The sequence below is a fragment of the Pelmatolapia mariae genome, linkage group LG22, assembly GCF_036321145.2.
Source record: "Pelmatolapia mariae isolate MD_Pm_ZW linkage group LG22, Pm_UMD_F_2, whole genome shotgun sequence".
Taxonomy (NCBI): Eukaryota; Metazoa; Chordata; class Actinopteri; order Cichliformes; family Cichlidae; genus Pelmatolapia; species Pelmatolapia mariae.
Window position 1 is genome coordinate 16,538,998 of NC_086245.2, and position 27,492 is coordinate 16,566,489.

Consider the following 27,492-nt stretch of genomic DNA (forward strand, 5'->3'; position numbering starts at 1 on the left):
AGTTGAGGATTTCCTTGTTGATTAAGAACACTGTAAACTTAAAGTTCATACTCCTGTAAAAACCTCCTGAGATAAACAAACCACTTAAAATCACCAAGATTCCTGCATGAAACGGTCGTAACATATGACCTAATCTTTGTCAGTGTCATGAAGAAAGAAACACAACAGAATTAAGCTAACAGCAAGCCAAAAATTATAATAATATGTATTTCTTTAAAAGCTTATGTGGCAAAAAAAAAAAACCCTCCGATTTAGACCCTCCTTTACCAAACTGCTCGAGCTTAGCCATAATTTTAGGACTTCCAGGGGAAACAGCTACATCTTGAGGTCACTGCACAGCATCATTATTGGGTTAAAGTGCTTAGCTCTGACTGGGCCACACTGAAAGGCAGATTTTCTTTGTTTGAAGTCATTCTGTAGTGGATTTACCTCCAATACCAGGGTCATTACTGAGTCTCCTCTGTATTATCCTGTAAGATACCAACTTGGGAGGCACAAAGAAAGCAGCCAGCCCCAACACAGCTTTCTTCTTGGTGTGTCCTGCCATCCTTTGCATCGATGCACCACAACTTGCTTATGCTAGACTGAGATATTAACTGCTTCATTGATTTCTTTTGGTTTAGCTATTACGCTTCACTTTTTTTTTTTTTTTTTTTTAAAAACCCATAACTGAGCAGCTTCTATACTCGCTTCAAGCTTACATCTTATAAGCAGTTTTTCTCACTTGGATGCATATCTGCAAATCTAAACTCATAAAGGTGTAGATTACCTTAAAACGCTTTCCAGCTTAATAGAAATTGAGGCACCTTTTTTTCCCCCTATTTTTCAATTATTCTTTTTTTTTCATTGACTGACTGGATTCTCTCTGAATATTTGGGACATATTTAATATGTGAAAGAAGTTTACAAAGAACTGTGTTATTAATTTCTTTTTTTCTTATTACAATTTACTGGCTGCTTCTCGTCAACCGAGTAGGACTGCACGCATTCAGGTAGGAATCACATATCTGACCCGGGTCACATGATCTAACAATCAGGGTGTACAGAACAACATTTACAACCGCCTGCTGAGGCTGCTGGGAAATCTCCTTATCGGTAGTGTCCACCTGTCTGAGGCAGCGCTCAGTATTTTAGCCCGCTGCCTAGTCATTACTGTCACAGTGGGGTCTCAGTATGTAAAACTGAGGCACAGCAATGCACTGTAAGGCCAAATTAAAATCTGCTTTTATATGGAAATATGGCGACACCCACAACCAGAAAGCCAACGCAGAGCTTCATGAAGCGCATGCAAAGGTTTCAAAATCAAATAGATGGAAGAAGATGTGACAAAAACTGTGTAAAATGCATTGAAATATTAATGCAACATGTCTGTCGTTTGCAACTTAAGGCCGAGATCAGCGGTTGTAAATGTTATTTATTTTTTGCTCATTCATTTATTTATTTATTTATTTTCCGTGGCATGAATAGAAAACTGTTTAATTTTTGATTTAAGAGGCCTGAACAGGTAAAACTGTGGTTTTGTTTTGTTTTGTTAAATACAAAAGAAAGTTGAAATAACAGTTTTAAAAATGCTTGCTTAATTTTTTTCTGTGTAATACTTTATACTTACTATTGTTAAAGGAAAATGTGTTTTCTATCCTTTTTCACTACATCCATGAATCTTCTCTGTGATCTTCCTCCTGCCTCACAGCTCCATCTTCAACGTCCACTATCCCTCCTCTTGCACATCACACCACACCATCTTAGCCTTACATCTCTAACTTTCTTTCCTAATTTTCTCTTTCAGGAGATTTTGGGACCAAGAATTAGTCCTAAAGTCCTACATTATCTTGTGACCCCCTTATATTACGTTTGCAATTTCTGTTTAGCGACCTAAAGTCCAATCACTGGAAATAACCGGTTATGGCTTTGTGTGTTGAAATTTTCTAACCAAATAAAGCAGCATGTTTAAGAAACATCTTGCTTCTGTGCTTACACTGATTGCACTTAATTTAACCCCTAAAATCAAACTTTGACTGTTTAAATAATCACACCCAGCTGTCACCTTTCACACTCTGATTAAATCTTACCTTTTATTATCCTTAAGCAGAGCATTTGCCAGCGGAGTTCATGACAGTATTGATTAGCTGCTTATAGAACTTTGTACAATTTTATACGATTATTTTACAGAAGAGGAATATTTTCTCTAATCTCCCAGTGGCTTGGTGATACAGCAGACTAACGTCCTCATCATTTGTTTTTGTAATTATTTTCATGTATTATAATGTATGAGACTTTTCTTCATGCAATCAGAGAACTCAAAGCCTCGTAACTTTCGTATGATATCAAGATTGTGATGTTTTTCTACAGAGCTGACGTCAAGTCTGATTTCAAGCTTTAATTTCAAACTAACCAAATTCAAGTGAGCCCTAAACTCAAATTCTAACCTTTAAACCACCCCAAAAGAGCATTTTTTAGACGCTTCCCATAATGAAAACACTCAGTTACAAGGACTAAAGCTCTTAGGTTCTCTTAGTAGTAGCTCTCACACACACAGAAAGCACTTCCTGACAGCTGTCACTCCCATTGGCCACCAAACCGTCTCCCCCTCTCTGCCCGACAACATCCAGGCGTTTCCCTGTCAGACAACATATGCCACTGCATTTCTCCTGCTCCGAGCTGCCTGACATTATCTACTCCCAGTCCCTGTGGCCAGCACCAGCTCTCAGCCCTCTTGCTGGTGGCTCTGCGAACATGATCTCTGATGTCTCTCAGGCAGCAAACTGATGCTGTCACTGCACCAAGATTCAACACGACCCGCTGACAAACACATTGTGACAAGGACACACAGGCACACACAGTGTACACGCAGACGCACAGTTGTGCTCATGTCTCGTCAATATGCTGCACAAGAGTCAGTGCAAGTAATGCCTTTATTCAGCTGTTATTTTCTCCTCTGTCAGATCAGGTCAGCGCCACATACGCCCCGACACAAAAATATGCTTTGATGTACGTTTGTGGATTTTTATAATTGACACACACACACACACAAAAGAAGAGCTGCTGAAAGTTGCATGAGGAGTTTGAGTTTAAATCTAAGAGATCTGCTGTAACTGTGTTTTTATAAAACCATCACAAAGGTGGATGATGGGGAGAAAGGTTTAATTCATTAGCAGTCGTCGTGATTTCTTTGCTGTGAGTTGTACACACAGACAGCATATAAAGGAAGTCTCACTGCAAATAGGAGAAAGTTACTTGTTAAAAAGTGTAGAAGAAGTAAGGTGTAAAGCCACTTATCCAAGAGCCAATAAGTAAACAAAAGTGGCTTTCAACTCCTTCATTTGTTGACGTTGTCTGCCACCTGCTGGTAGAAGTGATACACTGCAGCAAGAATGAGACCAATTGTTATTTAGTTTTGTCATTTTGTTTATTAAAGAGCAGAAGAAATGCGTTGTACTTTATTTGAATATATATTGTGCAAACTAGAAGAAAAGAGCTGAGTTAAACTGTGCTGAGAAGAAACGTGACACTGTGACGTGATTCTGAGGTGAGGCTTCTGAATGAAGATGCTATGTGATGGAGAAAAAAACCCCAACGCCATCGGCATTAACCAACTTTATTTGAATTTTACAGTCAGACAAAAATTGTTGATCTGTCGAAAATATAAATTCTGAACCAACGTAATAACTATGAAACATGTTTACATAGTCACAAAAATGAACCCAGCGAGAGCTCAACTGTAAGCTGGAGGTTTGCATAAGAGTTCAGACTTGCGTAAATATCTCTCTCTCAGTGCTTCCTGTCTCTTCATGCCAAACAGGAGTTACAGTTACAGGGTCGTTGCAAAACACAGGCTCAGTGATACTTGCTGCGGGAGCATCACACCCTGCTGACCCTGACCTCTGACCTCAAACGTGACGAAAATTCAACATGTTTTTAACATGTTCTGCTACTACAAATATCAAATACTTTTAATTGTTGAAATCCGACTCATAGCAAACAAACAAAGACCATTAAATAAAACTATCATTTACAATATTTATCAAAAAGAAGAAAAATCTCTCCACACAGATTAAAGTCAGTGCTTTCATAATTATGGATTCTTAAGATCTCCCAAGAATCCATAAGTTGATGGCTTTTAGTTAAGTGCATAGACTACGTCTCTATGGGATATGAATGCACTGAGAAGGAGGAACTGAAATGTAAACATACTAAAATCTGCAAACAATGAAACACATGAAAACAACTGGAGACTGAGGTGAGTTTTAGATCAGTAGAAACGCTCATCGCTACAAGTTCTACTTCTAAAAGAAATAAATCACAGCATTAAATGGCTACATCACTAGCACAATCCCAAAAGAAGTGCAGATGTCTGCGCTCTAATTGAAAACATAAGGGCAAATTGTTGCATTTAAATTTTAAACTTGGATTTAAAATAAAAATAAAAACATGGCAGCACTTTTCATTGTTCACTGGTTGTTCTGAGACCCTTTTTAAAGACTGGCTTCGATGACGAGCGTGACTGTAGATTCATTTTTCACATCAATCCTGGACCTAAAGTTTGGAAAATGGCCAAAGACCTTTCATTAACAAAATACAAGATAAACACTAGGGTCCCGTTTCTGGTTGTGCTGTTTCACTGGTCAAAAAGATTCTGCTGAAGTTACTGTAAACTACAACGGAGCAGTTTGTTAACCTGAAGCAGAGCTAGAGGACTCTATGGCATTGCTGTGCTTGAAGCAATTGAATTAGATTTCTGACCTTAGGAAACATACTGATTCCAAACTGACAGGAAAAAATGCACTATTTCTATCTTAGGCCCTGGTCACACAGGGATAGTGACTGGTTGGGAACCACCTTGCAACCATCAGTTGCTAGGGAAAAATGGGTTGCTTGTTGTTCTGGACATCTGCTAAAGCCTTAAAGCAGGGATGTCAAAGTCTTTTTACACTGTGGGCCACATACAGCCCACTTTGATTTTAAGTGGGCTGGACTGGTGAAACTACATGAGGAATGTGTAAAACTGGAGAAAAGGTTTGGGTAGGGTTCAAAATATAAAGTTTTGAACACTGTAAAAAATATAAATATATATTAAAATAGCAGAGCCTTAAAGACCAGGCAGTGATTAACCCTGTCGGAGATTTTTAGTAGAGAAACCTGTGTGTTATTAATTTGAAGCTCCTACGTCTCCTCATTCTTGAGGTATCGCATTCACTGGTGTCCACGTCAGCAGCCGGGTGGCTGCTTGTTGATGTTGGTCATCAAAAAGGTGCTGCAACAAAAACCTTGTTATTGCTTTTGTCTCTCCATTGCTGTGATCCCCTGCAGTTTATACAGAAGATGTTGCAAACAGTCGCCAACTACTTGTCGAGTGTCAGTCAAACAACGAAAAGTGGGAATAGTGGGGTGCCGGTTTAGCTCACTGTGATGAGCAGGCACCCATATGCCGCATGGCTGAGAGCAGCCAGCCTGAGTTTGAATCTGACCTGTGGCCTGTGCCTTCCCTGCTCTCGCTCCTCTGCTTTCCTGTCATTCTTCACTGTACCCTTTCAAATAAAGCTGTAAAAAGGCCAAAAATATTTGAGAAGTGGAAAAAGTGCAAACTGGACAATGTAGAACATTTACCTTTAAAGTAAGAGTTGTGCCTTCTGAAATGTCTTGGTTAAAGTGGCAAGTTGACAAGTGCTAGCATACAAATCAACATTTTCAGTGTAAACAATAAGTGATAGCATTAATATGCTAATAACCAAAGCAATGACAAGAAGATTTTTGGTGCAGCACCCTCCTTGTGACACATCTCACTCAGCAACCTCCAGGAATGACTCACCAGCTGTTAGGGTACCAAGAGTCTGCCAGGGGTTTGCAAAAGGGTCTCTAGGCCTGTGTGACTAAGGCCTTGGGTCAACACTTGCATTTTAAAAGAGAGTCCTCTGAATTTGCCCAGACCACTCTTGAGATGATGCATAGTGACAAATAACTTTTGACCAAATGAAAACTGGCAAACTCAAAACGTCGACTCAAAAGCTGTTCGCAGTTTTTAAATTATTATTATCATTTAAATTGTGGGCTGAAAACACAAGTGACACCATGTTATCTGCAAAAAAAATCACATACTCAACCAAGGAAATTAAAAAATTAAAAAAGAAGACATTTGTACATGAAACAAAACAACAAACTTAAACTCGACACTGATATACAGCAGTTAAAAACACGTATTTGCATCACAGCTGTTTTATTGGAATTACGAGTTGTAAGATTTGGTATGTTGTATTGCTCTGCAAGGATCTACTTTTTGTAACCAAAAACAAGCAGATATCTGGGCCTTAAGCCAAGAGAACATCTGTTTAGCCACATAGTTGTGGCTCTACATTTAATTTCCACCTGGCTGTGGTACTTCTACAACGCTTTCCTGTTGTTTTGTACAATAATCCTGAACATTTGCCTCATTTTCACCAAATAAAATAATCAAAAATACATCATGTGCGTTTATTTAACTATCATATCTACACTCGTAACATGCTTAACACTTCAAATCAAACAATCATAATACAAAATCAAACAAGTCCACCGCATTGCTTTGCATATATTGTGCATATTCCAGAGCCTCTGTCCTCTCCAGGAGTTATGGCTAGTTCCTTTGAAGCACAGCAGGCCTCTCTTTTTTCAGCAGTTAGAACTTTGCAACCAAGAGAAGCACAATGTTTCGTTACGTTCCTTTATGCAGAGACCCTGAGGATGAAGTGGAGTGGCTGTTCATCTGCAAAAGACAAGTGTGAGTAACACTAGTTAGCACTAGCACAGGTTTTCAACTGGTTTGTTTTTGAGGGTGGCTGTAGCTCAGGAGGTAGAGCAGGTCAACTACTGATCAGAAGGTTGGTGGTGCGACTGGTCCAAGTTACTCTGATGCCTCCAATGGAGTATGAATGTGTGTGAATGTTAGGAAAAAAGCACCTAAGCATAGAAAAAAGTTGTATAAAGCGCTTTAAATGCTCAGGTAGAGTAGAAAAGCTTTATATAGGAACCAGTCCATAGTCCCTGCAATAAATCATTCATTATCTCAACTTCATTTTCATTAAATTCTGCCCACACCCCTCACCCCTGCAGTAGCTTTACCCACAGTTTGATAACCGGTGGGTCGGGTTTAGCCCTTTAGTTAAGACAAAGGTCTATGAGTGTCCTCAAAAAGATGGAAATGAGCGATGCACAAATGCTGTATAAGATATGGAGAAATAGAAATTTTTAAAAATCTTTTACAAAGTCATGTTTCTCCAGTATTGTTTTACACCTCACATACAACTGTTGTCTGGCTTAGAAATCCTCAACCCTGAAGACAGACAGTGCCCATCACTCGTGTTCAAAAAGTTGCCCACACATTACTCTAGGGGGAATAGGAGAAAGCAAGAACAGTTGTAGGTAGCATCAGGGTAGGCCTGACTGACAGGCTGATGACACACCATATGGAGATGCTGTGCGAATTTTACCCTGAGGGGGACAACAATGTTTTTTTATTATTTGTTTGCCTCATCCCTGTCAGCTTCTGTTACGGAAACGAGAAGGAAGAGACAGCCAGGTTGTGGGAGCTGACAGCCACGCACGTAGATACAAGACAATACGCAGACGCACGTGTGCGCAGAAATGACAGACACAGACGAGGTACAGACACAGAGCAGGAACACACAGTTGGTAAAGACATACTGTACACGAGGTGAGCAGGGACTTTATGCTGTACTTCACTCTGGAAAGTGAAATAACTGATTTGCAGATCTACGGTTAACTGGCTTGAGTTACCTTTTAGATGAAACTGTAGTTAAGGTTTGAACTGTGATACAAATATAAAGAGAAACACTACCCTGCACCAGATAACTGACAGGATTTTAAAAACATGTTCTATGTAAAGTTAATCAATAATGATGTAAAGGTAGGCTTGTGTTTTCAGATATAATTGGTTTGGAGCACAAAATGCTATTTTTTCAATTTTTAAACCATAATTATTTATATACTTTATAAGTATATATCCACCAACCTAGTCAAATAACCAATTATGACCATCAATGATTAGAAAAGTCTTAAAGATTTTAAAATGAAGGATGCAAAGATTATTTTAATTCACAATTCTTTTTGCCTGAAATACAAATCTAGAAATTATCAGTAAAATCAAAAACATACCTGTTTGGAAGCTTCAGACGAGGAATGGACTTCATTTCCAAAGTTTCCATTTAACTGCATCGTTGCTGTGAAAGTAGAAAGTAGTGAAAGAGCATTGAAACATCTGTTTCTCATTCTGAAAGCAGTAGATTTTTATAATAGTTGGCAACTATACATCAACCATTAAAAAACGTTAGACAGTGTGTAAGGCCTCCATCTAAACCAGGGGTGGGGGAACTCCAGGCCTCAAGGGCCAGTGTCCTGCAGGTTTTAGATATCACCTGAATCACATGATTAGTTCATTACCAGGCCTCTGGAGAACATGGAGACATACTGAGGAGGTAATTTAACCATTTAAATTAGCTCTGTTGGATCAAGGACACATCTAAAACCTGCAGGACACCGGCACTCGAATCCAGGAGCTCCCCACCCCTGATCTAAACAGTACTCATTCTTTGATCATTTACAGCAAATAAAGCAGAAAGCAAAGCTTCCTCCTTACCCTGTGAAACAAGCCTGGGATCAACAAAGCCCCAGTGCTGATAGAGAGCTGCCAGATCATGTGGACTGTAGTTTTTCAGGAGACTTAAAATATCGATGTCCGTTGGCGTTTCTCCTGTTGATTCACTCTTTCCCTGAGATATTCGGAGTGTATCTAAATATGCTTTGCTTCCGTGTAGCCCCCACATATTCATGGCAGCCCAGAGATCAGAACCTTTGGGACCTGAAGAAAAGTCACTTGAATGCCTGCGAGAGTGGAGCTTATCTGTGTTAGAAGAAGAAGAATTCCCACTGCGATTTCTTGCCAGCATAAAACCCAAACCCTCCTGTGGGAAGTTCCCCTCCACAGTGCCTCTGTTGCCTCTTTGTTTTGGGCTGCTTGTAGGCTGCAAGCTCTGGAGACTCTTGCTGTTCACAATGCTGTTTGACGAAGTAGCTTGGGTGCTGGAGCCTTTAGATCCACCCTCCACTGTTCGGTTATGCTCCTTCTTTTGATTTTGGAGTCCAACCTTGCCACTAGACTGTGTCGCATCTGAAGGTCGTGAGTCCTTTGACTGATGCTTGGACTTCAGGGTGCCTGATTGATTCTTGTGGGACGACTGCTTATTGCTGCTGCTGCTGCCATGGTTTGTGACCCCGGGAGGCTGTGTGCGCTGCGTTCTTGGAGTAGGCAAAGCTGGACAGTCCTTGCCTTCGAGGAAGGGTGGCGGCCCTGTGCGTCTCCATTGAGAAGCACCTGCCTTTAAACTCTTGAGACTGTTAATGCTAGGTGCCCACTTGGGTGCCATGGTGCTGCTGCCATCCACCCTGTGGGCAACACGCTGATGGATCCACAGTACTTCTGGGTAGTTGGTGGTGTGGGAGCAGTATGGGCACTGATGTCTCACCAGGCCCTGTGTTTTTACTGAAAAACTAACATCAGTTATGGGTAAAGAAGAAAGATTGAGGAGGCTGCTAGCATCGCCAGTAGCATGTCCCTGCTCTTTGACCTCTGAGCCATTTGTCTTTTCCATTTTAATGTTTGACTCTACTAACTCCTGGCTTGGAGAACATGAATAAGGATTCCAGTATGGCTGACTGAGCAAGATGCTCCTGCTTCTGAGGTAGTCCATGTATCTTGAGGCTTTGGAACCACTTCTGCTTATGTCCAAATTGGTGCTCTGTTTGCTGTAGGAACTCAGGAAGTCCTGGTGCTGCGTGTGCAGGTGAGACCTGAGTAGCGCGGTGTCAACAGTGTGGAAATCACAGTGCTCGCAGAAATATTTTTTTTTATCTGCAGGTAAAAACAGAAGGGGACATTCATAACAGATGAGGTCAGTTTTTTTACATATACAAAAAGACTGTATAATAAAGATAGAAGGATTACACATCTAGCTAAGGAAGAAAAAAAACACCCCTAATTAGACAAAAAGCAAGAATTATGTATTGTGCTATTATTAAATGTAAATTGTATTTATTTATTGACCATTATAAATCCAGATGCCAAAATATTAGCAAACAGCTAATATTGGCCCTATTAGCTTTATTTTATGATTATTGGTGCTGCCATGATGAGTATTGACAGTCATTGTGGTAAGTCAGACTGGTAGAACATAGCATCAGCATGTTTTAATAGTAATAAAGATATTTGTCATTAGTCTAAAGATATTGTACACAAATAGAAGCTGTTACATAAAACTTTCCATATTGATATTTTGTCCCACCCCTAACACACAATTAATAAATCTAAATCTGAATCTACAAATCCAACCAAAACAGTTTTTTTAAGATCTGTTAAGCCAATAAAACAATTATTAATGCTGAGATTTATATATTAGGAGTCCCTTAAAATATTAGGTAAGATAACCTTACTGCGTTTGTATTTTTACAGACATTCTTGTGTAAAAAAGGGCAATTACTGCTGCTGTAATTCATTTAGAAATTCGCTAGTGATCTCTCCTTTACACAATATATCGCCAATTTAACTCATTTTTGTACCAGAGTTGTAGTTTCATTTACCTTTCAGAAATCAGTTTGTATAAAATACAGCCCTTAATGGATGCTTTGATGCTTATAAATGGTAAAAGTACAAAACTGTTCTAAGCCTGATCAACGAATATAAACTCTTGTCTAAGCTCTGTCGTGGATAATGTATTATGGTGTGTTGTGGTGGATTCGGCTCACCTTCCTGGTCTAGGCTCTTGATGTTCTTCGTCTGTTTAGATGAGGAGTGAACATCTTTAACGTTTTTAGTCTGCAGTGCCTCATAAAATGCTTGACCAAGTCCATTCAGCAAAATAGAGTCCTTCTGGCTAATCTTTTTGTCACCACCTTTGTGATCAAGGCCTGCGTCACCCTTCTTCTTCTTAAGATTGGAGCCGGCTGTGTCATTTGGCTTTCTCTTTTTCTCTTGCTTCAAGGGGACGTACTCGCCTTTTTCTATGTCATATGCCACTTCCGCATCAGCTAATCTCTCCTCCCATCCCAGACATTTTTCTGTAGCCTCGACTAGCCGTCCTCTTGTAGCTAACTGCCATGACTGGTAACTACAAATTGGATCCAGCTCAGGAATTCGACTGCCCAGCTTCACTTCCTCAGGGCTTTCCCTGGGTCCAGCAGAAATGAGGTTCAGGCTTTCCAAAAACTGCCTCTTAGCATCTTGAACCTCGGAGGACTCCACATTTCCTTGTGTTGGGTTCTGCATCTGAGTGCGAGTGTGGTTCAGTTTATGCAACTTTTCGTGTATCTGCAGTGTCCTGCGGTCATTGAAGAAGTTACCGCAGCCTGCACAGAGCTCATAGAGGCACTCTTCATTCGTCAGTGATGCTGGGTCCTGAGGAACCCCGTTGATGGTGGCAGGCGGTTCGTTGCTTTTGCTGCCTCTTAGCTGGGCTTTCACTCGATGAATGCGCATGTGACTTTGGAGGAACCACGCTTGGCGAAAGCGCCGTCCACATATCCGGCAACCGTGATCCTGAGAGCCACGGTGCCTTTTCATGTGAGACTTGAGGAGTAATACCTGAGGGAAAACCTGGCCACAAATGGTGCAGGAAAAAGGTCCATCATCACCTCCATCGCTAATCTCGACACCATCTTTACCCTTAACTTTTTTCTTGGTTGTTTTCTTCTTGACCTTTCCATTAATGTTATGAGCTTTATCAGGTGGGCTGCTGAGCTCAGGAGGGTCAGTTATATCAGCATCCTCTTTCTGCCCTTCATCTCCATCCCCCTCCCTGTCACTGAGGTTTTGGCTCAAAAGGCCCAATTTATGGCTTCGAATATGGGCCTTCAGGCTGCCCTTCTGAGCTGTCCTGTGCTCACAGTAGGGACACTTGTAAGGCTTCTCCCGAGTGTGTCTTCTCATGTGCTGAGATAGAGAGCTTAGAAGTGGAAAACTGCGGCCACACACCCCGCAGGTGTGGCATGAGGTTACCTCATCCTCTGCCTCCACCTTAGCTGTGTGTTTTTGTGAAACATCCTCCCTTTCTTCTGTCTCCATCACTTTTCCAAGACCACCAGTCATCAAGAATCACCACAGCTGTTTAATAAATCCTCTGTGAAACTCTAGAAAAGTTATTCTTCCAAAATTTATTGAGTTCTCAGCACAGGTAACAAAAACTTGCCAAACATCACAGCTTTAGTATCCAATCCCGATCTTTGAAGAGAAGTTCCTTCATCAAGTGGCATGCTGTTTTTATGATACCTGGAAAAAAAGAAACTGAAATGAGTCCTATGATAGTTGAATTAACTACCAAAATTCAGAAAAAAGCCAGTTAAAAAAAGTCTGTCCAAATGGCTTTAAAATAATATGAAAACATATATGAAAATACAGTATTTAAGGAAAAAACAGAGATTACACAAAGACAACCAGCTTGAAAGTCAATCCTTGGTATGACCCAGGGTTTTAATAGTTTTGCAATTTTCATCAGTTTTTATTTTTATTTACTTCAGATTTTCAATTTTATATCAGTTTTAATTAGTTTTTACCATTTGTTTGCTAGTTTAGTTTAGTTTTTTTTTTTTTTTGAAAATCCTTAGTTTCAGTTTAGTTTTGATTAGTTTCAGTTGTAGTTTTAGTCGTGTTTGCAATAATTATGTGTAACAAAATCCCAGTTTCATCTTATCAGTCATGCTCTTCTGCTTATCCTTGGGTATGTTGCTATTCCAGCTACTATACCCTGCACCCTGGAAAGGTCGCCAGTCTGTCGCAGGGCTAACACGCAGAGACAGACAACTCACATTCCCACCTATGGGTTCTTTAAAAAAAAAAAAACAATTAGGGCAGATGAACAACCATTGATACCAGGTAACTATAAAAGATATATCTTGGCCCCAATGAGACTATTAACTCTTGCAGCACCGGGTGTTCGTAATTTTGGTTCAAATGAATTGCTAAACTTTTTGAAGGCAATTGACTCAGTCAACTACGCAGTTGTGTAGATATCCCAGTCTCAATAAAAATATTCGCCAACGCTTCCTCTCGCTTCTGATGTTCCTGCGAATTGACTAACCAGCAGCCATCGGCTCGCTGTTGGAAGCACTGCATTAATGTTTTTTGTGGAGTTGTCTTGGGATGCATCACGCTGCCTTGCCTGGGGTTAGCTTCTGTTTTTGGGGATGAGGGTTGGGCGTGCTCCCTTACCTTCTCAAGGTAAGCTAGGTTAGCCTTCTTGTGCAAGCTTTTTAAGTGCACTTTAAGGTTTGTGGGATTTTTTTTCCCTTTAGAAATATCCCGCATAATTTGTCTCTTTCCACTACAAGACACTTGCTTTATCTAAAACACAGTCATATTCAAAGTAATCCGAAATTGGACTCTAGCGATTTCTCAAGACTTTTGCTGACATGATGCTACGCGTGGACGGAGCAGCAACACAGACGACTCGACTAACGTACTTGCCACCTGCTGGCATAATGAGACACAGCAAGAACAAAAACCTGGAAACTACACTTCATTTTTACCCTAGACTATTGTATGACACACACACATCAATGAAAACTAAACACATTTTCGCTATAAATTCAGTTAATTTTAGTTAGTTTTGTGAACACTCATTACAGTTTTAGTTAGTTTTCCTTTTTTTGCAAAGTCTTGTTTTTATTTTTATTTCCGTTAACGAAAATGTTTTTTCACTTCTAGTTTTCGTTATTTCGTTAGTTTTTGTTAACAATAATAACCTTGGTATGACCACCTTAATTCTTTAGTATTCTTCTGCTGTAGATAGTTTTCGAGGTCTGGCACGTCTTCGTTTGTCCTCTACTTGTCCAGTTATCTTCAATTTTTAAGGAAACACTGCACAGCATGCTGAGACATGCCAGGTTTTCAGGTAATAGCTGTTCCAAAATCACCTCAACGGTGCAAAAATAGTGTTTTATGTATTTTTTTCATAAATTCAACTAAAGAAGTAGGAACACTTCATATGTTTCCGTGACAGGCTGCTGGTAACAAAGTGTCTAAAGATACAATTTGCATTAATAGCTGCTTTTTTGTCCAAGTTCACGCAACATTGGTTTTTATGTGAGCTCAGTGTTAAGTGGCCTAACAGACGAACAGCATTCCAATGAACATGGTCAGGTACAAGGACTGAAAATGAGTGAAAAAGCAGCTGATGTCCAAAAAGAAAAAAAAAGAAAACTTTAAATTCTTCAGAACTGAGAAGCCATACAGAAAAATTATTAAAGCTTAAAAGCGAATGTTACAGTGGCCACAGCATTTGTGACTCACTATCTTATAAACCAGATTGTATAACAATCTATACCAACAAGAGATTTGCAACATGTAAAAAAGCACTGCAGTGAGAGTAGACACCCCTGGTTTAATTTCATCTCTTTAAATAGAATAAACTGATGACTGAATAATTGAATAATATTTTGGTTCAAAAACTGTTTAAGATCAAGCAGTTGTTGCTTTCACATTAAGGTTGTTTTACTCTGTGCTAAGAGAGAGTGAGAGCTCACTGAGGCAATTTGCATCACGGAGATTTTGGAATAACCTTTGTCCTTTACTGGATGAACGACGGCTGTCTGTACCTATTAGACCACGGGTCAGTGTCTCAACATGCGTGTGTCTGTCAGACCTTTGGTTGCTTATGCCGAAATTGAGTGTGTGAGGTGAAGCATGAAGAGATGTATTCATTCCTGGCCAGCCAGGATGAGCCCCCAGGGGCCATCCACTCTAATTCACGATCAATAATCCATTATCAACAAACTTCATTTTAGAAACTCACTTACTAGCACATACAGAGCACGGATTCTGGGCTGAGTGCTGATGCAAGATTGTGAGTAAAAAGGTAAGAATGTATATTTGTAACTTTTAGTATCAAAATAATCTAAATCTTTAAGGTTTTACACACAAATCATTGTTGAGACTGCAGGTATAGTGATGTAGCATTTGTCCAGATCCCTGACCTGGTTTATACCTAAATTTTTGGCTCACAGTTTTGGATCACACCACTTTCTTTTCATTCACTTTTTTCTTTAAGGATGAATGATTTTTTTTTTTTTTTTTAAATCTTAAAATAGCTTGCCTCGGACAGTAATGTTTTATCAAAACACATAGCTCCACATAGCTAAAACTTTGGCAACATGAACACAAGGCTAATCAGCATATAATGGGTCATTTTTGCATGGCCTGCGACGCTGTCTGATTCATAATCACATGTTTAGTGAGACTCATCTTGAACAGGTCAGCTGCTCATGTTCGCAACATGATTCTTTTTCAACTCATATAGAGAACTTTTTTTTTTGTTCTTTTTTATCGGAACAAGCGACTCAGGAGATACAAAATTTTCCCTTTTTTAAAAAAAAAAAAAAACAAAAAACCATGATCACTTCCAGGGAAACACTGGAAAAACAAATAAGTTTGTTGTTCTATGAATTCACCTCATAAACTTTAGAACAACTTCAATGTTTTTTTTCCGTAATGCACATCAAGGCAAATATATTTCATCATAGTTATCAAGTTCACCAAAGCAAGGATCAAAGTAGTTACCAGGAAAATTATGGAGATGGGTAAAAAACAGGACATCAATCCTTTTGTGTCATCTGGTGAAGTTATAAAGACACTGGGAAATGATGTACCTGATATTTGTTTTGTTATATATATCTGCTCCACCTGCTTTGGCGGGAGGGGTAAAACATGTCAGGTAAAGGTGGCTGTAAAGCCACTCATTCTCATTTAATTATTTGTATCTCTTTCTGTTGTTTATTGGAGAGGTTTGGGCATGCCCAAGTTCAAACCATCTCAACCTTTCCTCTCTAACTTTGCCTGAGATGGAGCTAGCAGAGTTAAAGATGCACAAATTGCTTAATTTGTGCATCTTTAACTCTGCTAGCTCCATCTCAGCCTTATTCAGTCTTATTTTACTACAAAAATGATATTCTGCATTGAAGAGAAACTGATTTTTGCTTGTATATGCTGCCAGTTACAGTTCTTAGAAAGAAACACCAAATTGACAAAAGTCTCTATCGGCAGGTCAAGCTTAGGGAAAAATCAGAATCGGTTAAAGAAAATTGCAATCTCGCGATAAATCCTTCATCATTTTAGAGAGTAAATGATCTTGTCTGCCAGGAAAATGAGTTTGACGTGAGAAGCTCCTTTAGAGACTTCTTATCGAGACCTCAAAAAATGGCAAACATAAAAGCAGCTGTGGTGCTCTACATAACGAACAGTGCATGGCAGAGGCAGTCTGATGTAGCTAAACGTGTTCCTCAGGCAAGGACGACCATTTGTTTGGCTGTTTTTAGTGAAAGAAGGTACTCTAGCTCAGCCAGGCAGTCAAAAGAAAAACCTGCTATTGTGTCAGCCGCACCAGAACTGTCACATCGCCTCATGTCTGGCCCTCCACCCCTCATTAGGGGGTCGAGAGAGTTATTGTTAAACCGAAGAGGCCTGGGCCTACCCATCACTGTCTTCAAATGGGCGAAGAGGCGGGACAAAAGACAACTCTTGTTTGTCTCGTCTTCCTTTGAATGCAAGGGGGGAAAAAATAGGTGCACATACTCATAAAGGCTAAAGCAAAAACACTGACTCCAGCATGATTTTCAGGCGGTGAGGTTGTTCGTCTAATTATCTGCTGTATGTGCATCTGCATCTGTCTAAATGCGTGCCTGCCTGCCTGCTTGCTATCATGTGTGCTGATCCGCTCACGCTACAATGGGTGCTGTACCCAGAATCTGGAGGAGTTTAGGAGGGTTTTTTCTGGACATGGCAGGTGTTTGGTAGGCAGACGCTATCAGATTAACGCACGGGCAATGTGGCACACTGTCTCCAAGAGGGGGGAGGATATGGGAGAGAAACTGGAAGGTGGCAATTAAGGGGTTATGGTTAAGGCGAATGTAATGAGTTAACACAATGGGGATAAAGTCAGAGAGCTGAGGGCAACAGATGGGAATAAACGGGCCATCAGAATAGAGGTAGCCGCCTCTACAGTATGAGCTTATGCCTTTGTCAAAGCAGCCTATCTGCTTAGTGAGTGTTATATATTTGCATCTGCAGTGTCCTACTACTGCATGTGTACACAACAAAAATAATCGTGAAAACTCCCCTTGTCTTACCCCCCTCCTCTCCTTCCTGTACTCAGCTATCTTTTCCACCTCTTCAGCCTTTATCCCATACAACAGTCAAAGCCCATTGGAGGATCTGTAAAGTAATGCAGATAGCCAAACATGTTGCTCTGGGGCTTAACTCATTTCTTTTAGAATCCCTCGCTCCATTTTTCACTCTCTTTTCTCTGGCTGATGAATAGGCACGTCCAGTCAGCTGTCCGCACACTGATTCATCCTGACGTCCCAACCAGCTCAGCACAAACTCCCTATGGTCAGGGCACTGATGCTGAGAGCCTGCGTTCTGCGATGTGCGCGTGTGCTCGCATGAAAATATCCACTGCGTCGCATGTTTGCGCACTGATTGTGTGCCCGGTTGCTGCTGTGGACTGGAAGTCTCCCATCTAATCTTTAAAAACGCCTAAAAAGCCTCAAATACCAATTTTTCCTTTTGCAATAAAGAAATGTCCACAACAGCTGACGTCTGCACATTTCTGTATTTGCAAACTAGTGAGAGATGTGAAAAATCATTGCTGTGTGTATACCCCATGACTGTGTGCATGCATATGTGCACACAGTGCAAGTGTGTGTGTGCATGTGCTGAAGTCATCCAATTATTCACATCCACAAACCTGTGCCAACATACCCCTGACTGGAGATGGCATGTGACTGTCCTTATGCTAGTGTTCAAAGCCACAGTGACTCGCTAAGCCTCACCTCGCATCTACCGTTTTGTGTCCAGTAATCCTGTCCACCAACTGCAAACACAAACGAGGCATAAAACCAAAATATTACACGTTATCTTTGTTGCAAATATAGTCTGAGTCTATATTCAGGATATTTTCTATCATATTTTTCCCATCTTTAACTTATCCAGATGGACAGTACAATAAATTTAAGAAAAACCTTTCTGCCCATCAGTCATTCCTGACAGTATGATTAATCTTGTGTCAGTTGTTAGCGGATAACAGGAAATACAGTGTTGCACAAGGGATATTTCACAACAAATTAAAAGCAAAGTCAGGCTTGCCACATCAAGTCCTAGTGGACCAGAGATATCCCCAGAACTGATAATTATCACATCTTTCATTACGAAAATTCTGAAAGTGTGGGGCGGTTTAAACCTACAAATGTTCTATTCTTACATGCTGAAGAAGAAGGAGGACGCCCACAAGCATAGCAAACACTACATGTGGAAGATGGTGACTCGTGCAGCTGCTGCAATAGCTGCAACCCAACCTGATGATAAGAAAGGCAGCAAGAGTCATATATGGAAATACTTTGCATTTGTAAGGAGGATGTTCGAGGAGTGATTATTGATTCACAAAAGCCAATGTTCAATGATGCTACTGTGCTTTTTAGAACAAGCAAGAAAATACTTTAGAGAAGAACCTAAAAGCCCGACATCTAGACCAGTTCACAGAATGAAAGGTGACCGAGTTTCAGTTCAGCATTTAAATATGCAAAGTATCATGTTCTCCTGAAATACATATTACCATTTTGTTTTTAAAAGCAAGAACTGCTGTTGTGAAGTTAACTATAATGGCTAAGATGATGTAACTAATTTAACCTTTTAAAGTTAAGCTACACACATTTCAGTCTGTTTCCTGTTATCAAAGTAAAATCTTAACATTTCTTGTTCTGTACTGCTTTTATTTACAGATAATGTAATTTTGTAATGTTCAAGTGTTTTTTAATAAAGGAGTTGGGTATCGGGAATCATGTAATTCTACTGGTATTGCTACTGACTTCTACATTTCTGGCATAGGTATATCTATAGTAGGCACAACTGAAATTCAATGATCTGTAAAGATGAATTACTTTACTCACTTTACTTTTAATTAATGGCCTTCAATCCCATAGAAATCTACGTGAAAGGGGATTTCTTACTTGACCTCTGTAGACACTTTCCTGCCTTTTTTATGCACTCAAGTCATTCACTGTCGGATATACTGAATAATCAAATTAAGAAAATTTGTAGATCTTGATCATACGATGGTTCAAAATGCAGGTATGAAACCACACACTCACACACTCGCAACTGTCAATCACAAGTCATTGAGCATGTGTTCTCACAGTCAGACCCGCCCCTTCTCGAGCCATTAGTCTTTGCAACCAAGAAGTCGACAGCAGAAACGCTCAAGGCTTTAGATCAGGACAACAGGTGATGTCACAGCAGCTACGCCCATCTTTTATCGATCTTATATGATTACCTACTCTTCAAAGCAAAAATGGCCAGCTTCTGGTTAATTGATATAATAATTTTTTACTTTGAATGTCAATGTTAAAAAACAATAAATAGCTGAGTAGACATTTAAATATTGCTGCCCTTCCAAGTTAATGCCAGAAATACTAGTGGGTTAAATGTATTATTTATTCTATTAATGTTCAACAGCAGGTGTCAGTTCACTACCCGTTTCTCTCTCTCTCTCTCTGAGAAGGGGAACAAGTAAACAGATGATAGCCATGCTAACCGGTGCTGTTGTGCAGTACTCTGATGTATGAAACAGGCAGGTGTATGTCAGTTTTGTGTCAGAGTGTCTTCTGTCTTTTAGACTTGTCAATTCGCCAATTTTTTTTCTCTGGTTAGTTTAAGATAATTTCTTACAGGTTTTGTGGGCTCAACACAAACTCTAGGTGCAAGCATGACTTCATGTGTAGCAACTATCCAATACAAGTCAGCAACTGGACATCAGATATATTGCCTTGAATACAAACTCGTCCAGTTAACAAAAGAAATATCAGTGTGTTTAAAAGAAGCTTTCCTTCTATCCTTCAGTCAAATACCTTCTATAAAAAATATAAAGAAATATGTGTCATCATAAAAATTTTAAATGTCAAGATATTTTTCCACTTGCGTGGTGTGACTACAGCGCTAACAATGACTTTCTCAGAGTAATACAGGCATGCTTCTTCCCATCCTGCCAGCGTGGCCTGAATGCAGCAGTAGAGGTCTTAGAATAACCTAGTGACCACAGAACAACCTCATTAGAGTGAAGTCTTGAAAAAACTGGCAAAACAAGATCAACACACAGTGATAAAAGTACACAGCTCAGTCCTTCCAGACAACTCTCCATCCCACCACAGCTGGATTATCCTTTTACAGCTCACAAGCAACTCCTGTTATTATTCAGGGCCTATGGCGTTCCTAGAATGACTTAATTGCACAAAAACAGTGAGGCCGCACGGCGCTGTGGGCGACCAGCCTAATGTACCTAAAAGATTAGACAGCCACGAGCTCAACAGTCACAAGCACGGACAAACTTGTGCACATTCGTGCCCATCCCCCTCCTTGGGCAACTCTCCACTTGGTTACACAACATATACAGGGATTACTCTTCATTGCATGAGATGAGCTGCTCAATGAGTGGCTTTTATCACGGATGCCCCTTTGTGCACAAAAGGGGGCATCCATGACATGACAGAGAAAAGACGGCAGCGGTTTTACCTGCTGCGGAAATACACAGTGGTCTCATGCAGACATCAGAAACCACCTGAGCAGCTCCACTAAAGAGCAGAAAAGCAAAGATGAAGAGTTGTCATTTTTAGGGCTATTTTCAATTACTATAGGTTATTATTACTGTTGATCTATCCTCCATGGTAGGCCTGAGGATCCACTGTGTACCCACTCTCTTTTCAGTTCGGATTGGCTAGTGTGGGAGACACTGGAGTATAATCTGCTGGCATTAACTTGCTCTCTAAAAAAAGCACTCTCGACAGGGATTAGATTATCATGGCAAGGTCAACTCAAACTCACTCCGACTGTCTCCCTTTATGTCTCTATCACTCTGGTTTTACTTTATCGGCCTTTCTCTTATCGTTCGGCCTCCTGTCCATAGGTGTAAATTCGAAAAAACTGATTTCATAGTCACCTAAATACGAGTCAAGCCACTAAGTAAAAGAAATGACAGCAGATTAAAGGAGATTAAGCCTACAGAATAAGGCCAAGAAAAGCAGTAAATCAGAACACTTATTAGAAAATGTTTTGTTGATTTAAATTCTGTAACAGTATTATTGTTTTTTTTTTTAAGCCTAATTATGATTATCATCATTTTCTAGTTATTTTTCTGGTGACTGACTAATAGGTTCATCAAAAAGGAGGCTGTCACTGTAATCTTATGCATCTTAAATTGGAGATAAACTTTAGCTTGAGTTGATCCTCAGACTAATGAAGATTGAGCCCAAATAATGGACACAGCCACTTTAACTGTACAGTAAATATTATTTTTATGACAGGTTTGCAGTCAGAATTAATGTCTGAATGCAAAAAGTGCATCAGAGGCTGAGGAAGCGGAATCACTCCCCTGCAAATCAGAAAGAAATTTGACATAATTTTAACTAAAATCAATACAAAATGCTAAAGCTGATATTTCAAATCAAACATACTTGAAGTTGCTTTGGTTTTGCTTTTTCCTGACATCTAATATTGATCTCTATCTGCGTAAAAGATCATAATTCTCAAGTTACGTAGTAGATAATGATTTGTAATGACGTGTGTGTAATTTCACGTTTCCTGATGATTAAGGTAAGGATTGAAAAAGCGTAAGGGGATACCTGCTTAGCGATTTTACCCTGGAGCAAAAGAATGACAGCTGGCAGGAGGGTCTGGATTAGGTTTCCCATAGGGGTATTGCATCTTTTACACCACCACTTCTTTGGAATAGAATGAGCCGATAGTAACCTGATTCCTCCAGACCCATCCAATCTCGTCTCCCTCGGTCTCAATGGGACCAAACAGAAGGGATCTGTGAACGCCTTACTCATCCCTCCCATCTTCCATCTGCCAGTGTCTGCACTCCAGTTCCTCCACCGGAGACTTAAAGGCCATGTTCTTCTTTCTTTTCTTTATTGAGGAACCTATATGAATCATCAAAAACTATAAATGTTCTCTGCCCATTCAATTCTTAATTGTGCTAACATAAAGAAACGCTGCTTTGTGGTTTTGTAAAAAATGACGCAGTCTGCAGATTAGTGTTGCCCAAAGAACAATACTGATGATAATAAGCTCCTAAAGAAAATTCAATTTGTTTTCCATTTCCATTTTCAGAATTTTTTTTAAACATAAATATGAATATTTTTCATTTGTAATTAGAAGACAAATTTCCTGATTAATAATTTGGTGTAGAAAAATTAGCAAACACATTGTAAAAGTTAAACTTTTACTTGCTTAAATTTTAAATGCTTAAGCATTAGCGTGCTTGTCCCTAAAGATTTTCTGTAGGATGATGTTTCTCATCTGTTTACATAAGGCCCAGGTAATGTGAACACCACCACATGCTCTGAATGCAGCATGTGGTCCATCTGTATGATGTGCTGTTAGGTAATCACATCAAAAGAGAGGATGGACACTCAGCAAGAACGCGTACGCCTTTTAGCCACAGATTCACCCGCTGCAGACATTTGGCCCACTGAACAGTGTGGATGTTTTTACGTTAAAGTGTAAAACTCAGTTTTCTGTGTTTAACCCACTCAAAACTAGTTTTCTTTTTTAGGGGTTTTTTGTTGTTTCATTCTGAAAAAACTAAGTCCGCTGTGATTTGGATGTATGTAAAACATAACTGAAAGATTGTTACACCTATTATAGATGTTACACTGAGAAATAAGTTGACTAAAGCCACTTTTCCCTCAGGGACGAGGAAATCCTTCAAAGATGGTTTAAAGTTACATAATTGCATGATCTGGATGGCTTGAAACATTTGGGGTGGAGATTGTCTATATGAAAACAGTAAGTGATCAACAGCAGCACCGCAGCTCATGTTTGGCCATTTGTTGTAATATGACTTTTTTTTAACAACGCTACAGGAAACTGGTCGAAGTGTTTGCCGCACGACCAAAAGTACTGAGACCAAGTGCAGTGAACTTGGAATTTTACTGCCTTTGAAATGGCTGTTTCAAAGACTGGGTTAGGTAGGCAGTTTGTGATCAATCTGAAAAAGTTGCACAACTGTTCTCGTCTACATAAACAGAAATTCACATTAACTGCTTACATTCAGAATCCATCTAGAACCTCAGAGATTTGAAACACATTCAGAAATCCATCGACAACAGTGACATATCTGCTGCAGGACAGCCATTCAACTGCAAAATGACATAATGACACCTTGCTTTTATATACAATTATAACCTGAATACAACTAGTTGCATCGGGTCCCCTATTGCAAAGACACGTGTTGCAGGGGGGTTTCCCTCATCAGTGTTGGCAATTAGACAGCAAAATATCCTGAGTGAGAGCGAGTGCAGTCAGTCTGAGTCTGATAGCAAGTGTTTGGAGACGGGTTGCCTGTCTCCAGGAATAGCCTTACGATCGAAAGTGGCCACCCAGAGGTTGAGGATGTTGCACACTCAGCCTGTGGGCGACCAACTGGTAACGCAGCCACTTCAATCAGTCGCTGAATGCAAAAAAACCAATCAAACAAACACTACAACTGAAGTTTTTTGTTTGTTTGTTTTTTGTAGATTCAAGGAGGTTGCCATCTTATTTCTCTTTTGGTGTGACTGAGACACAAAGCAGTCCCCTGAAAACATGCTGAGTATTTACTGCTTCATGCTGGATTCACAGGGAACAACAGTTTAATGGTTTCAGGGATTTTTTTTATTGTAAACTGAGGTTTTTAAAAATCATTTAAAGACTAAGAAGCTTCATTTTTATTTGATGAGGTCATTGACATTCACCCCAGATTAAAGTGCTGCCCATTAAAAAGAAAGGACATTGAAATGATTATTACCACCCATTTTAAAACTTGTGTTTGTGCTTATTTTCACTTACAATAACAATTGCCTTTGTTTTGCAACCACAAAACAGGTTATTACATAAAAACATTAGCATGGGCACTGCTTATTTAACAAGTGTCTTATTTTCAACACAATTTCCACACAGAATTTCCCAATCACTGCATCCCTACTTTCAGCCCACTGTCACAGTGGGTGCTGCCCAAAGTGGAGATGGCCTGACCCCTCACATCCTCCTGCCTGCGCTGTCTGCACCCCTCCCCCTTCCAGCAACAAGCCTCTGTCCAGACCCCCGGCCTCCTGACCTAATCTAGATGATTAAATCATTTTTCTTTAGCACAAATTTTGTCCCCCCACTAGTCTTGTCTGGTAGTTGTCGCACACCCTCCCCTATTGATCGCCATGCTGAGGAGATTACCCTAATAGCTGGGATTACCTCCCCACATGTTGGTTGGTTACTCTAGGGGAGGAGGGGAGAGCTGGAGATGGTGCATGATGTGCAAGTGCACAGAGGGAGGGGGGAGTAAAACATATTAAAAAATGTAAATTAAAATCTAGACCTGGGTTTGTTTGTCGCCTGTGAGTACCACAAAAGACAAACCGGTATTACTCTCTGTGGGATGTAATTAAGACTTTTAAGTACCCACATAACAATCTTTATCCTTCAGTGCTATGCTGTGCATGATCAGTCATAAGACAAGAGCTTTTTGAGGCAGGGGTAGACAAACAACACCCCCCAAGGCCCTTTCTGACAAATATTGGGACCGCTCCTTCTGCTTAACCCGGTTGAAATCCAGTTTGAGTGCTAAATCAGCCTCAATCTTTATAAAAGGTTAAAAGTTTTAATTATATTTTGTTATAGATTAATATGCACTAATTTTTTGTTTCTTTTGCTTTGTTTGGTACTACTGGTCAGACAAAAGAAGCAAAACACACACCATTTTTTGACTTTTGGAGCCTACTCCTCAGTCCTCTCCTGATAACAATACAGTTTAAGTGGCCCATCCACATGTTTCACTGAGGCCTCTGTGGGCTCACTGTTTCTAACAAGTGCAAGGGGTGAGAGTGGTTAGAAATCAAGATGTTAGACCCACTGAGACACGAAGGCAGGCAGGCAGGCTGAGAGAGAGGCTGGAGGCCATTCAGACAGTGCAGAGCAGAGAAAAGGAATTCCGTTAATCCGCCGCTGATCCGGTACAATGGCAGCCTTGTTGTCTGTCCCGTTTGCGCTCACTTACTCACCACAAGTTTGCGTGCGTCGACCGCCTTCACAGCTGTGCCCGAACCGCACCGGAGATGATGGTAATGGTTAAAGAAGCGATAATGTGTGGAGCTGGCAGGGAGGGCGGGTGTCAGGTCGCTACATGTAGGAAACAGCCTCGCTTCACGGGACACACGACTTCTCCCGAGTGTGTTACAAATAACTGACATCCATATTTAGTTGCCAACTAACCGACGGGGATGTTGTAGTCAACTTTCGCCGGCACAAACTCAAAACGGACCACTTCTCGTATAAGCTGGTCCCGTCCGACACCCCACCGCGTCTCTTTTGTTAGTTAACCGTCGTTTGGCTTCACTCCTTACCTCCAGAGGGGTTAACGATAGGCGGCAGGTCGCTCCTGAAGGAATCCCATCACGGACCGAGCTCTCGCCTCGCAGCGGATAAACACTTGTCCACAAACCGAAGGGAGGGGAGCGGAGGAGGAGGGAGGCGGAGGGGGGCTATCCTTTGAGCGGTGTGCTTGTCTCCTTTCTGCTCGGTGGCGTCAAAACTTCCGCGTATTTCAATCACAGCGGTGCACCTGAACCGCGGTTCCCGTTCCGCTCCTCTGCTGCAGCGGCGGCCGTCGTCGTTGCCGGGGACTTGAGTGACGCGAGAGATAACGTTATTAACGTTAATAACAAGCAAGGACGAGTGATCTCTGCGTGCGCGCGCCTCGCCTCCATTCACTGCAGCTGAGCCTGACTGCTGAGAGGTGACCGGTGCGCGCGCGTGCGGAACATTGAGTGAGGTCGAGCTCGTGTTTGCGGCCCAAATGGAGGTAAAAGTGTGCCGCCACCGCCACTTCACTAATGGCACCTTGAGTAGAAACGAGGAGTTTACGGTTCCATGGTCTCTGAATATGTAATCTAAAATATTTTAAAATTTGCATTTAAAATTTGAACCCGTGAACCAGTTTTATTATGCGAAAGTGTTACAAGACTTGTCATTTTGAGTTGGGTTATTGTTTTGCGATGTTTTGCAACAATTATTTAGACTTTTCATATAAGCAAAAAACTTTAAATCCTACTTTAATGGCTTATTAGTGCACATGTTATATGATTTAAAGTATATTAAAAGCATATAAAGTAAAAACTTCCTCAAATGAATGGTATAGATTTTAAATGCTAATATTTGCATATACAGTCGTTCTATTACATTTTATTTACATAGCACCAATTTAGAACAATAGCCACCTTAATCTGCTTTGTATTGTAAGGTAAGGTAAAGACCCTACAACACCAGAAAGAAACCCCAACAATTACACGAACCCCTATGAGCAAGCACTTGGCAACTGTGGGAAGGAAAAACTCACTTTTAACAGGAACCAGGCTCAGAGAGGAGGAGCCATCTGTGACCAAATGGAGTTTTTAGCAGCTATTTTATAAAGAGCGCAATTAAAGTCTTTTTGAGTTTGATTAAATACAGCAATGGTGTAACTCACAGAGTGAAAAGACATGAGAGAAGCATCAATCGGAAATCATCAGTCTGTTTCTAATGATAGAGTTAGTGCAAATGTTAGTGGGGAAGCAGAGAGTAGCACAACATAAAAGTAATATGAACCTCTACTTTAGTGAAGGACTTGAATAAACATACCACGTTACTTTCCTACTACTTATCCAGATGTTTTGATCACTGTAAAATTAAGAGTACTAATTAATAGGGGCAGACAGTTGATGCAGGTCCTACTTTGGGGGCCAAGTGACAAAGCTTTATTATTGCCTGTTTTTCTTCTTTTTTCTGCTTGAAGAATGTGACAAATCCATAAGCTGAACAGTAATGTGTTTATTTAGACATACTGTTTAGTGGAAGTCTGCTAAATTTTTTACCATGCCTTGACTGTACAGCACAGCAGCTTGTTTAGAACATGTGGGCCAAATGTCAGAGATTTTCAAAAATGAGTTACCTTTTGAAATCCTTTAAATAGATGACCTAAGAAACTAACTCTCTGTCATGCCAGTTCCAGCAGTATTGGGATCTATGGCAGTGAAGCATATTTTCAGAGGCCATATTCTGCAGCATATCTGTCATACTGAAAGTGAGGACATATTTCAGTAACTCCTTGATGTTTTCATCCTAACCTTATTTCATTTGGCCACTCGGGGGTGCAAAAAGACTGTTTTTATTTCCAGTCATCAAGTTGCTTAAAGTACTACTACTGCTACTTATTTCATATTGTGTAAATCTACTATACAGTAAATGTACATCTATATATGTTAACATAGGCATTGATTATTAATGGATGGCTCATATGAGTGACTGACAGACATGAAAAATGAAAACTTTAACTATGGGAAGGTGTAAAATATTCAGTTTATTTTTTATGCTATAATGTGTCTTTCCACAACTTTGTTCACA

The 27,492-nt window shown here is 40.3% G+C and overlaps 1 protein-coding gene across 2 annotated transcripts; it reads right to left on the reverse strand.

Annotated features, from left to right (window-relative positions):
- Positions 1 to 3,413: 3,413 nt before the first annotated feature.
- On the reverse strand, positions 3,414 to 25,766 carry LOC135932974 (zinc finger protein 516-like). 2 transcript variants are annotated; one of them, XM_065470777.1, is made up of 5 exons: positions 25,458 to 25,766; positions 10,788 to 12,306; positions 8,626 to 9,897; positions 8,145 to 8,209; positions 3,414 to 6,735 (listed from the first exon to the last, which is right to left on the reverse strand). In XM_065470777.1, the coding sequence occupies exons 2-5, from the start codon at positions 12,124 to 12,126 to the stop codon at positions 6,685 to 6,687; spliced, it is 2,727 nt and encodes a 908-aa protein (XP_065326849.1). In that variant the 5' UTR covers positions 12,127 to 12,306; positions 25,458 to 25,766; the 3' UTR covers positions 3,414 to 6,684. The 2 variants fall into 2 exon arrangements, with proteins under 2 accessions (XP_065326849.1, XP_065326848.1); XM_065470776.1 differs by having other exon boundaries at positions 25,116 to 25,766.
- Positions 25,767 to 27,492: the final 1,726 nt, after the last annotated feature.